Source organism: Lemur catta, chromosome 14 (assembly GCF_020740605.2).
Source record: "Lemur catta isolate mLemCat1 chromosome 14, mLemCat1.pri, whole genome shotgun sequence".
Taxonomy (NCBI): domain Eukaryota; kingdom Metazoa; phylum Chordata; class Mammalia; order Primates; family Lemuridae; genus Lemur; species Lemur catta.
The window spans coordinates 22,307,894-22,321,511 of NC_059141.1; the positions used below are offsets into that span (position 1 = coordinate 22,307,894).

At 40.8% G+C, this 13,618-nt stretch overlaps 1 protein-coding gene across 8 annotated transcripts in view; it reads right to left on the reverse strand.

Moving 5' to 3' along the window:
• The window catches only part of GBF1 (golgi brefeldin A resistant guanine nucleotide exchange factor 1), a 115,071-nt gene that overhangs the window by 94,500 nt on the left and 6,953 nt on the right, over positions 1 to 13,618 (reverse strand). For all 8 annotated transcript variants that reach the window (XM_045568526.1, XM_045568524.1, XM_045568521.1 and 5 more), the window contains exons 2-3: positions 11,557 to 11,662; positions 9,522 to 9,588 (exon numbers count right to left, since the gene is read on the reverse strand). In XM_045568526.1, coding sequence (XP_045424482.1) covers positions 9,522 to 9,588; positions 11,557 to 11,652 — 163 coding nt within the window. In that variant the 5' untranslated portion in view covers positions 11,653 to 11,662. The remainder of the gene's footprint in view (positions 1 to 9,521; positions 9,589 to 11,556; positions 11,663 to 13,618) is intronic.

The window sequence follows — 13,618 nt, forward strand, 5'->3', positions numbered from 1 at the left end:
TAGAAAGAAATTATCTGGCCAACTAAAAATATATATACAAAAAAATTAGCCGGGCATGGTGGCTCATGCCTGTAGTCCCAGCTACTCGGGAGGCTGAGGCAGTAGGATCGCTTAAGCCCAGGAGTCTGAGATTGCTGTGAGCTAGGCTGACGCCATGGCACTCACTCTAGCCCGGGCAACAAAGTGAGACTCTGCCTCAAAAAAAAAAAAAAAAAAAAACTAACTATAGCTATAAAAATAGTTTGGGGCCAGGCCTGATAGCTCGAGCCTGTAGTCTCAGCTACTTGGGAGGCTGAGGCAGGAGAATCGCTTCAGCCCAGGAGTTCGAGTCCAGCCTGGACAATATAGCAGACTCCATCTCTAAAGAAATACTGTTTTTAATTAAGAAAAAACAAGACAGTTTGGAGAAAAATGGGAAATTTTTAATATGGACTAGATATTAGCTAACATTGGCAAACTATTGCTAAGTTTCTTTCTCTCTCTCTTTCTCTCTCTTTCCAGATAGAGTCTCGCTCTGTTGCCCAGGCTACAGTGCCATGGCATCAGCCTAGCTCACAGCAACCTCAAACTCCTGGGCTCAAGCAATCCTCCTGCCTCAGCCTCTTGGGTAGCTGGGACCATAGGTGCACACCACCATGCCCGGCTATTTTTTCTTTTTTTCTATTTTTAGTTGCCCAGCTAATGTTTTCCTATTTTTAGTAGAGACGGGGTTCTCGCTCTTGCTCTGGCTGGTCTGGAACTCCTGACCTCAAGCGATCCTCCTGCCTCGGCCTCTCAGAGTGCTAGGATTACAGACATGAGTCACTGCGCCAGGCCCAGTTAAATTTCTTAGATATGATAATGGTACGATTATGCAGAAGAATGTCCTCATTTAGGATGCATGCTTAAGTATTTAGGGGTGAAATGTCAACATGTCTACAACTTATTTTTAACTGGCTCATGAAAAAAATAATACACATATATGGATAAAGCAAATATGGCTAAATGTTAATAATTTTTACTCTATCTGGGATGTAGGTGTTCATTATGGTATTCTTTCCATTTCTGCTAGGTTTAAAATTTTTCATAATAAAAACTGGAGTAAAAATGTCATGCAACTTATTAAAATGGTATGTTAATAATTCACTAATGGAAAGCAACCTGATCTGAAAAATACCACACTAGCCCACGGTAGGGCAATCATAATACCATCTCTTTATTTAACCAATTTGGTACCATTTTCTTAAACCTGTTGTTTGTCCAAAGAGAAGAATGAAACTTCACCAAAAACTCATTTGGAATGAGGCTTTCTTATTCTACAACCTCTTGTCAAGAGTCCCCAGGTTTTAGATTTTTTTCTGACAATAACTTACTTTACTTGAAAATCAAAAATAATCAGTGGAAAAATTCCCACCAGAGTCAAGGAAGACTGATTTATCTCTCTACTTTTAGAGGATTTTTCCCAATTCAGGGCCAATCCCAGATAACATTGAAGTACTTTTGATCCTGTTCCTCCCCAATTAATGTCCCCAACTACTCTTAGCCTCCAGTTCCCAAGCTGCTTTCCAGGACACCTGGAAGCAAGCTGCATGGCTGACTGCTGAAAATCTCCAGCTCCCACACTACATCTGGCCCTGCCTTTCCACCAAATCAAATGCCAATTTATTTCCCTCTGATGTACAGTCTATCAGGCCACTTCCTGGATGCCCCCACTTCACACAGGGCCAGAAATTCAAGGCAATAATGTGAGTTCCACAAATGGGCAAGTAATTGCTCAATAAGCATGGAACAAGGAAAGGTCAGTTATGATTTGTGCACATGTGGCAGCCCTTCACAATTCAATCTACAGTGTTAACAGTGGTAACAGAAGGCTGGTGTTACAGCAGAGACATGCCATGAGAAACCAGCCAACAGGCAGCCAGGAGTGCTTGTCCATCTAAGTCCTTCAGGATTTCCAAAGAAAGGAAAGGAACAAAGGCCCCAAAACTGGTTAGGAGCATATTAGCTCCTCGTTTCCTGAAGCAAAACTGAGAGCCTAAGGTAGTCACTGCTCTCCATCTATCACCTTTTGAGGTGATCTGAGTTGAAATGATCTCATCTCCATTTTGCTCATTATCCGACTTTGTCTTACTGGGTACCAGGGGAGAAAAGACAAATGCACTCACCCTTTCCATAAACATATCCAATTATCATTTCAGCAATTGAGGTGATCAATTAAGCATCTATGAGCAAGGCTGAGACAAACTCTTCACTATTGCTCCTAATCAAAACTACACATTGAATTTCAAGCATTTGGCTTCTTCTGAAACCCTTTGGCACTTGTCCTGAGTTTGAGTGGGTGGAAAAGAAGAAAGGGACTCTGCCTGCTTCCTTGTCCAAAACAAAACAGCAGCTGGCTTTCTCTCTTTTTACTCATCTGACTGCTGTCATGGCCAGTTGGCATATACCCAGGGAGAAGTTTCAGGCCTCAAGAGGTGGCTGTGCTAAGGAAGAAAAAGAAATGAGAACAATACCAGCAACTTTGACACCCACCACGGACCACACTGTTAGACTGCCCCCTAATCTCTGCTAGAAAGAAATTAGTTTCCTTTGTCCTGTTTCTGAGAGCTAAACTATTAAGAATGTTATTTCCTCTTTTTTAACAACCCCTTTCATGATACCTGTAGTGGAAAATGTACCCTTCCACCAGCCAGCAAACTAGTTCTGATGGCTAAGTGTGTCTGGGTATTAGGAAGAGAAAAAGGAAGAGCTGGGACGCATGAGAAGCTAGACGAGGAAGTGCTATTTCTTCCCAAGAAAGTCTTCATTTTCTTTTCCTTTTTTTTTTTTTAAAATCTCATTGCATCACCCAGGCTAGTCACAAACTACTAGGCTCAAGCAATCCTCCCACCTTAGCCTCCTGAGTAACTGGGACTCATTTTTAAAAATTTTTTTTAGAGATAGGGGTCTCCATATGTTTCCCAGGCTGGTCTCGAACTCCTGGCCTCAAGTGATCATCCCGCCTTAGCCTCTCAAGTAGCTGGGATTATAGGCATAAACCACCAAGCTCAGCAAGTCTTCATTTTCACGTGCACGCATGTGTGTGTCCGTCCCCAGGGAGACCTTACCCCCTTCTCTCAAGTCTTCATTTTTTAATCTCAAATATAAACAAAAGTTTGGAAGAACTTCTTGGTTTAGAAGTATCAGGTGAAGAGGGTTCAGAGATCGACTGGGGAAGGCCCCAGTAAAAAGAATTGACAAAGTAAAGTCATCAAAATACATGCCTCTCAGAGCCACCTTATTGATATGAATATTCCCTGAGGGCAAAAAAGATCTATGGTACCTTTATTTTCTCTAACTGTGCTAAAAATGCTCACAAGTCTGGGGTCACTCAAATTACTGAGATTCTAAGGTGCAAAGTTAGTCTGACTCAAATACAAATTCTAATGTATTACTCAACAATCTCCAAACTAATATAGTCTTTTATTATAAACCAAGAAAGTAAAAAAGGACACAGGAAATAGATACTTACATAAATTTGCCCCAACCTTGCCTCTGCCAACACTCAGCCCTTTACATGAATTTGTCTGCCAAATTTTATCATACTTGGTTCTTTTAGTCTCCACTTAGCCCTTAAACAATGCACAAGCTCAATCCAAGTGGGACTCATTCAACTGTCTTCTCATGCTGATTTATAATGATATATTACTTACTGTATTACTCCCCAAACTATAGACCTCTGTAGAAAAAATAAAAGTTTGTATTCAATCAATATGGAAGACTCAGTATGATAACTCTAGCAAATTTTTTTTCATATAATATACTCTTATTCAATGTTTTTCTGACAGTGACTACTAAAATCTCTTTTTCCCTACACCTCCCATCTTCCAAATGAAACAGATTAAACTTGAGATACGAGGAATTCTATGCCGAGGTAGAAACAGTTTCATTTCTACCTAGGCAGCTATTTCTAAGAGGCCTAAGCCAGACAGGTGTTAAGTCATAGTTCCTCCCAGGGTTGGCTTCCAGACTTTGTTTAAATGGTCTCTACAAACCTCTGGAGGTTAGATGGACTCAAACCTCCCAGCTCAAACTGAATTCACAAAGCTTGAGACAGACAGTACCCTACAGGTGTGTTTGTCCAGGATAAACTATATTTAAATAAACTTCTGACACATCCACTTCCTCCTGGCCCCTGCTTCTCCCTCTTAAACTCAAGCACACCATATCTTGCTGTCCCAGTAAGCTCAGTAAAGAAATAGCCTATCCCTGAAAATACTCTGTGCAACCCACCAGTGTCTTTGGGAATATCTAAACTCTGTCCATAATAGCTTTACATGAGAAAGCCAAACAAGCAAATGTATAAGCTATCATTTTTGTTCACTTCTTTGGCTTATTTGTTATGCAAAGGAAAGAGCAGGAATAAGAAAAGATGGCAGCAGATTGCTCTCACTCATTTTCATCTATTCCATGCCAGATAGGGACCACATAGCATAGCGTAAAGGCCACAAAGGTTAGTTGTAGAATGGTCAGCTAGAGTCACTAGTCTTATAAAACCAGTAGCTATGAAGTTTGCCTGTTTTTTGTTTATTTGTTCGTTGTTGTTGTTTACCATTATAGACCCAATACCTAAGTGCCTAAAGAAAATGTCTGGCACATAGCAGATATGCAATCAATATTGGTCAGAAGCAACTAAATAACCCAGGCCCAGAAGGCATTCAAATCTTGGGGAATCCCTGAAAGAAAGGGTCCAAGAAGCTAGAACAGCTCCAGAGTTAATACAGATGCTTATAACGGGGTGTCAGGATCACCTTAGTCTTATACTGAGCACCCCCAATCCTGATAATCAAAACTGCACATTGAGTCCTTAGAACTAAAAAGGCCTGGGAGTAAATCTCTGAAGGCAAACTTCCCACTACCCCCACCCCCTGACACACACACACACACTAAGACGGCTTCCTCAAGCCTTGGCCCTGAAGGCTTTAAAGTCATTAAGAGGTAATCTCATATGAGAAGATTTTGGTGGTACTTTTAGACTATTCCTCTCTTTCTGCTTTAAACCAAAAATTTTCTGGAAAAGAATCTCTTTATAATTATCTAAGTTTAAAGACCAAGGACAAAGAAAGACTAAATCTGGAGGCAAATGGCCACAACCAACCAACCACAAATCACAACCACCTATAGCTCTTTCCATAAAACTATATTGGATAAAGGGTACTAAGGGCTTGCAAGGACTTATCTAGTCTAGGAACAAAGAGATCAAAGCCCACAGACCATGTTGGCTAGAAGCATTCTTCTAAACTGTCTACTCTGGTTAGACCTAACACTAAACAGTATTAAGTATCCTGATATTTCACTTTCCCTTCTATACCCCTATCCCATGCCACAGATCCTACCACAGGGTCTAGCTATGAGATTGAAGATAACTCAAATATGCACAAATCCCACAAGATTGCTAGAAGGATAAAAGAAAATGTGTCTTTGGAATCTAAACCCATGGCAGGGCTTGGACAGGTGTAAATGAGAGGCAATGGCCCTTCTGCCCCTAAGGCCAGGACACCCAGCCCTGCAGGCAGCACAGAGTTAACTACCCACCCGCTTTGAGAAGCACAAAGGTACATCACTGCAACATGCCTAACATTTACATTGCCTCTCTCTGCTCATTAAACAGGTTTTGGTTAAATAATGAACAAACTGTATTACAGACTCCAATGAGAATTCCAAAATTATAAATCAACTGGGAAAGCCCAAAGGGGCAGACAGACAGGGAGGGGGGAGAAGGATAATATTGACTAATATAAAGGGCGCAGCTTGACAGTGGATATTCCTGCCACACCTGATCAAATACACTCTGTGGGGGGAGGGGAAAGAGAGCAAGAGAGGGGAGATGGGACAAGACAGACTGAAATTTGCATCCGGAAAAGATTAAAACGGATTCTTTGGGGATAGAGAAAATACATAATATATATTACTATAAATGCAAAACTGTACTAAAAGCTAACTCAAATGTCAAAGATTACAGCTTGAATAAATTTAAATATAAAAGCCATGTGTTTCCTTGAGTTAATGAGAGAGACATATTATAAAAGGACAAACTGGGCCAGGAGGCTGAACAGAGCCTTGTGTTGCCTTTGCTGGGCAATGGGTCCAAAGCATAGCAGTGACTACAGTCAGACTTCCCTCCATAGCTTTGAACCCTGAGAAAAAAATTGGTGAATCCATCACTTTTGCAGCCTAGATTGGCTTTTTTAAAAAATTGAAGGCTGGGTGTGGTGCCTTATGCCTGTAATCCCAGCACTTAGGGAGGCTGAGGCAAGAGGATCGCTTGAAGCCAGAAATTCAAGACCAACCTGAGTAACATATCAATACCCCATCTCTAAAAAAAACTAAAAAATTAGCCAGGTGTGGTGGCATACCCCTATAGTCCCAGCTACTCAGGAGGCTGAGGCAGAAGGATCACTTAAGCCCAGAAGTTTGTGGTTGCAATGAGCTATAAGGACACTGCTGCACTCTAGCCCGGGCAGCCGAACAAGACCAAATAAATCACCAAATAAATAAATAATGAAAAAATGAGACAATTTACATACCATAAAATTTACCCTTTCAAAGTGCACAATTCAATGGTTTCTTGTATATTCACAAAGTTGTGTAACCATCACTACTATCTAATTCCAGAACATTTTCATCACTCCAAAAAGAAGCCCCGTACTCTTTAGCAGTCACTCCCCATCGGCCCTCCCAGTCCCTGGCAACTGTGCATCTGCTTTAACTCCTTTAAATAATCTCCTAAAAGGATTCCTAAGAGGAAGTAAAGCCAAATGAGGGCGAGCAGTCAAGTTTCTCTCACTGGTGGTAAGCTAAAGCTTCACCCAAAGTAACAAATATGCAAACTTTGCTCTTAGACACCCTTTCTCTTCCAAGTGCAGCCCTCTCCCTGTCTTCAGATTTGGTATTAGAATATCCTATTACTCTAAATGCTACCAAGCATGTAGTCATCATGTAATCTGAGCAAATACTGACTGCAGATGTGGGCCAAAGACATATATGTGAGAATAACTGGTATGAACTGAGCCAACCTTACTGGAGACAATGGACTTATTTCCTCCACAACGAATAGATAATACTCCTAGAGGAGTAAGTAGTGCTTGTATACTTAGAAGATCCTGTAACTGTTTACAAGCAAAGAAAAAGAAAGCATTTTGGTTTAATGACAATGTCCAATGAACCACTCATTTCCAACAGTGATAGTCTTACCAACCAAGCCAGCAGACAGCCTAGAAAACTGCAACAGGAAGCCTTTGCAAAAAGGGACCATGCCCAAGTCAATTTCATGAGTTAAATTGGGTAGAAGTCCTAGAATTCCTGTCATCCCTCCTCCAATCTAAGTGGTATACCATAACTGGTTACATACATGGGCACAGTCCCTTCAGTTTCTCTCTGCAAGTTCAAAACCCTTTCCCAGCCTCTTACTATTAACAAGCTTCCAGGAAAGCAGTCCTCCTGACACTGCCAATCAGAAAAATCTGTTTGTTTCAGTAAAAGAAACAAGAAATTGGTCATGGATTGCAAAGTCCAGGACCACAGGGGCAGCTGACCCATAAACCTGCTCCTGGGAGCCAGCACTGTGTGGGGGGTCAGAATAAATCTGAACACCATGAAATGTTCTATTTGGGGTCCACTCTGTCATTTTCTCAGGCAGGTAATATGCTACAACCCAAGAACAATGGAACAACCTTGGCACCATTTCAGCATCTGCCACAGCTGTTGGCCTTGAAAAACACTACTACCTTTCTCCTCACTCCAGGGGAAGGTTAGCAACACCCAGCTATATTCCTAGTTTCACTGACAGAACTGACTCTTCGGCACATTCTGGTTTTATTAGTTCCAAGCAGCATATAATCTGGCTGGATTCCTAACCCAAGGACATAAGAAAATTAGGCAGCAGACTCAACTTTGCTAGCTTTTAAATGATATAGAGACTGCAATTCCTGGACCGTATTACTCACTACAGGTAGGGTCTCTGAGACGAAATCTTGGGACATGTCAGATAGAGAAAATAGACATGGGATCTGGACTGGATGGCAGAGGGGAAGTGTGGGTCTATCAGGATAGCAACACCTCAGCTCCTCAAGGTTTGTAGATGGCTAAAAAGGCCTGCAAGGCTACTCCAAGGTAATCTTGGCCATCTTAGGGTGTTAGGGTGTTCCCAGCCGCTTATAATAACAATCCTTCCCTGTGTATAAAATGTTTACCAAGTATTCCCAAGTATATTAACTTGTTTGATCCTCTTAATAGCTCTTAGAAAGATAGTACTCTGAACTCTAGCCCACTAAAAAGAATTGTAAATCTCCACCTGCTATGTTTTCTTTCTAATTGGGATATGTAGTCTTTACCTGTAAAAAAAAAAAAAAAAAAATCTATGCAAGTAGCCAACTTTCCAAATCAGTCAAGTCACAGTACAGGCCATAAAATAAGAACATGCCACCTAGTAGCAGCATTAGCCCTGCTAACTAGCTAACAATTGCCTTGTGCATACTTGATCCTTTTGGTTAACATTTCCAAAGCTTTTTGAATTGAGTGAAATTTCCTCACTCAATGTACATATTCTCCTCTAATTGTATATACAGAAGCAACACGGAAGTGGGGAAAGAGCACTAAACTGGGTGTCAGAGGCCTCAATTCTAGTTTTGACTCCACCTCTTAGGATTGGTGTGACCTCAGTTAAATCACTTTGAACATCTCTGGGCTTCAGCTTCTTTTATAAAAAGGGGACCACACCTGCCATGCCTCCCTCACAGGGATGTGTAAAAGTTCAATAAGGTAGTAATAAATATGAAAATAGCTTTGAAAATTCTAAACATGTGAATATTATATAAGGTTATTATGATTAGGAAAATAGGGGAAAAACAAAGGGACAAAAGATTCTGGGAACAAATGAAGACTGAAAGATCAGAAAGAATGAAAGCAGGCTGGGCGCAGTGGCTCACACCTGTAATCCTAGCACTCTGGGAAGCCAAGGAAGGAGGATCACTCAAGATTCAGGAGTCCAAGACCAGCCTGAGCAAAAGCAAGACCCCATCTCAACAAAAAAAAGAAAAATTAGCCAGGCGTGGTGGCACATCCCTGTAGTTCCTGCTACTCGGGAGGCTGAGGCAGGAGGATTGCTTGAGCCTAGGAGTTTGAGGTTGCAGTGAGCTATGATCATGCCACTGCACTCTAGCCTGGGGCAACAGAGCGAGACTATCTCAAAAAAAAAAAGAATGAAAGAAAGAATGAAAGCAATGCAATAAATCAGGGGTTGGCAAACTACACTCATGGGTCAAATATAGCTTAAAGATTTTTTTTAAAGAAAAGATATATTGCTTATTCACTTCTGTATTATCTATGGCTGCTTCTGAGCTACAAAGGTAGAGTTGAGTAGTTGCACAGTTGCCATGTGGCCCACAAAGCCTAAAATATTTTCTATAAGGTCCTTTACAGAAAAAGTTTGTCCATCCTACAGTAAGTCAAACACACATATTTTTTACCAGGATAAGTAATCCAACCTCTATGTGGAGACTTACCGGTTATATTGTTTAAAACCTCCTTTAGATGACCAAAACTATGCAGCAGAGGATCTCGTTCTTCATCCTATAGGACACATAGATTAAAAACAAGTCATTATTGGGCAAAAAGAGGAAAAAGAAAATAAAGGATAGATCAAGGGCTCTTTCTCTAAATCCAATCAGAAAATCTAGTATGTTTTCCTACTGAGGAACAGAAAGTTAGCCATGGTTCATATTTTCCTTTTCCCTAATCTCTTATTTCATAGAGATACTCTGGGCTTACTCAAAATAGTAAATCCTAAAGTGCTAATCTATACTATCACCACAGCACTCAATCTAACATCAATTACCAGGTCCTTTATATGTGTATTATTCTGCCTTCTCTCCTTCTTCATATTCATTATGTGATCACATATTCATTTCAAAGACATTCCTGACTCCAGTATCACTTCTACACCAATCCATTTTTTTTTTCCTTTGAGACAGGGTCTCACTCTGTCACCCTGGCTAGAGTGCAATGGCACAATGATAGCTCACTGTAGCCTCAAATTCCTGGACTCAGGTGATCCTCTCACCTCAGCCTCCCGAGTAGCTAGGACTATGGATGCACATACCACGTTTGCCTAATTTTTCTTATTTTTTGTAGAGATGGGGGGTCTCACTATATTGCCAAGGCTGGTCTTGAACTCTTGACCTCAAGTGATCCTCCCACCTTGGCCTCCTAAAGTGCTGAGTTTATGGCTGTGAGCCATCACACCTCGCCAACCAATCTATTTTTTCTTGTTGTTGTTCTTATTTTTGAGACAGGGTCTCACTCTCTCACCCTTGCTAGAGTGCAGTGGCATCATCATAGCTCACTGTAACCTCTAAACTCCTGGGCTCAAGCAATCTTCCTGCCTCAGCCTCCAGAGTAGCTGGTACTACAGGCACACGCCACCATGACCTGCTAATTTTTCTATTTTTGCAGAGGCTGGTCTCACTCTTGCTCATGCTGATATCGAACTCCTGAGCTCAAGCAATCCTCTGACCTTGGCCTCCCAGAGTGCTAGGATTACAGGCATGAGCCACCGTGCTCAGCATCAATCCATTTTTATAAATGAACACAAGAAATTTCCAAACTAATTTAGCAAGTGTGTTTATATAAATTCACTAAGTTAGAAGTTTCTAAACTTGGTTTGTTTTTTTTTTTTGAGACAGAGTCTCACTTTGTTGCCCAGGCTAGAGTGAGTGCCGTGGCGTCAGCCTAGCTCACAGCAACCTCAAACTCCTGGGCTTAAGTGATCCTACTGCCTCAGCCTCCCGAGTAGCTGGGACTACAGGCATGTGCCACCATGCCTGGCTAATTTTTTCTATATATACTTTTAGTTGTCCAGATAATTTATTTCTATCTTTAGTAGAGACGGGGTCTCGCTCAGGCTGGTCTCGAACTCCTGACCTCGAGCGATCCACCCGCCTCAGCCTCCCAGAGTGCTAGGATTACAGGCGTGAGCCACCGCACCCAGCCTCTAAACTTGTTTTTAAAATTGTGCCAAAAATTGTTTTATATAACACTACAAAAAATATTCTTGAACATATACAACAAAGAAAGCCAACTTTAAAAGAGATGAGTTTCTTACTCATGTGATTGACAAGATATTGCCTGTTCATGGAAGTTTGCTGAACCCTCAAGAAGGAGTATCATTACCAACTCACAGTCTATTTATCAATAACTAAACTAATTTAAATGAATTTCATGGCTAATTATAGCACTAGAGAATTAGAAGATAAGGAATCTTTCTGACATTTTTAGGCATACTAAAGAAGTTCCAAGTACAGTACTAGCTTAAGTTGTTTACGAAAATATCTAGAAGAAGAATGGTGTCATCTTTTGGGTCCCAAAGAAAAAAAGACTGCTTGTATATTTGATGCTAGTGGAAATAAAACAGAAGGGTCCTTGATACCAAGAATAACTCTGAATTCCTACTATTCTCATTATTACTGAGAACTGTTTTAATCATGCACCAGATGCCCTACAACAACTCAGTGACCAGGCTATCTGCCCACTGCAACTTACCAATGGTGTATGGGTGCTCCATCGGGCATTTCGTTTGATGGCCCCAACCACAATGTTAATCTCCCCTTGAATGATGTAAATATTCTTATCCACCATCCTGGCAAACCTACCAAAATAGTTAAAATAAAAGTCTGGTTAATATTTGGTTATCCAGAGAATACCTGTGCTTAAAAATCAGTACTTAATAATGTTAGAATTGTGACTTAACTTTTCACTACCAAGATTTTCCACCTGTAATACTAAGATGGGATGAAGTCCATCGTATGTTATAAATCCAACTACCTTTCCCCTTTAACAGCACAAGATAAGGAAACAAAAAAAAATTAATAAATCCAACTACCTGGCTCTCCTAGAGGTCTCTGGAAGTTCAGGGTAGTTTAAGATATGACTCAAAAAGCATCAATCCAGAAAATTTCTCACAGGCACCTCAACAATCTCCAGTAAGCATGCCACATTCCTCAAAGTCAATTGTTCCCAAAGTTCTATGTTGCCTTTAAGTATGCAGATACATCTATGGTGTTAGTTTGTTAAAAACAATATCTGAGACCTGGCGTGGTAGCTCATGACTATAATCCCAGCACTTTGGGAAGCTGAGGCAGAAGGATCTTCTCTTTGTTCTTTTTTTTATCTACTCAATAAATACTAATAATAAGGAAGGTTCAAGTTAAAGAAAAGAATGAAGGTGCTGCTGTATACAAAGTCGGAAAAGAAAAGAAAAGAAAAGAATGAAGGTTGTTAGAATAGCCTTGGTTTAGAACCACAGTTACAATGTCAACTTAAAGACTGCATCCATTCAGCCAAGTCAGCTAAATTGGACAGTGGCAGTGACAAGACCTTTGAAAAGTTCTGAAAACTCATGTTCACTTATTTAGAGCAGGAAATATCTAATATGATAATGTAATTACAGAATAAAAGGTCTGGGCAGATGTACCCAAATTCACAGCCATAATTATCTCTGGAGAAGGTGCTGTGAAATCAGGGTACAATATAGAGTTATTGTTCAGTGTATATTCGGCATATATGTATACTGAATACCCAACAAGGTAAAAAAAATACTTGGGGGGCTTAGGAGGGGATGCTATAAAGAATAAGAATATAAATAAGAATATTTAATTTCTCTCAAAGAACCAGGAGAATAAGAGAAAACATACTCAATTGAAAACAACACATGATACGACATCTCTTTGGTTCTCCTGGAGAGAGTTGGAACCCATTACATTAAGTGAAGTATCCCAAGAATGGAAAAACAAGCATCACATGTACTCACCAGAAAATTGGTTTCCCTGATCATCACCTAAATGCACATTGGGGAATGATACCAACTGGATATCAGACTGAGGCAGGGGGTGGGGGGAGGGGATGGGTGTATGCCTACATGATGAGTGCGTTGCGCACCGTCTGGGGTATGGCCATGTTTGAAGGTGCTGACCCGGGGAGGTGGGGGGTGGGGGGAGGGGATGGAGGCATGACTACATGGTGAGTACCAGGCGCACTGTCTGGGGAATGGACACGCTTGAGGCTCTGACTCAGGGGGATGGGCGGGACATGGGCAATATATATAACCTGAGCTCTTGTACCCCCATAATAAGCTGAAATAAAAAAAAAAAAAGAAAACAACACAGCAACAAGCTGAAAAACAAAACAACAATTACACTACAGTACAAATTGCAAGCAAAAGTGCCAGTGGGACTAATTGAGATCTAATAGGATCTACATGCTCCTTGGAAAACTTCCTGGAGGAGATAAATTTTGAACTGAGATCCCAAATGAAAGTAATCAACCTAACAGTTGGTCAAAATCCATTAGTCACCAAAAGGAAACCACTTTCTAAGATAGCAAAGATCTAAGCAAAAAAATCATTCACTTAAAATTTTTTTCTTAGTAAAAAAGAAATAGCTAGAGAATGAAGAGGAATTATTTTCAAGGATAATGCAGAACTGCCTAATCTCCTTCCAGGCCTCTAAGCATCTGTGTCTTCACCCAGGGAATCTCCCAACAGAATCTGCCTTCAGCTTCAAATGGGAATCTCTGATGAACCACTTGCTTTGTGGAAGCCAATGGC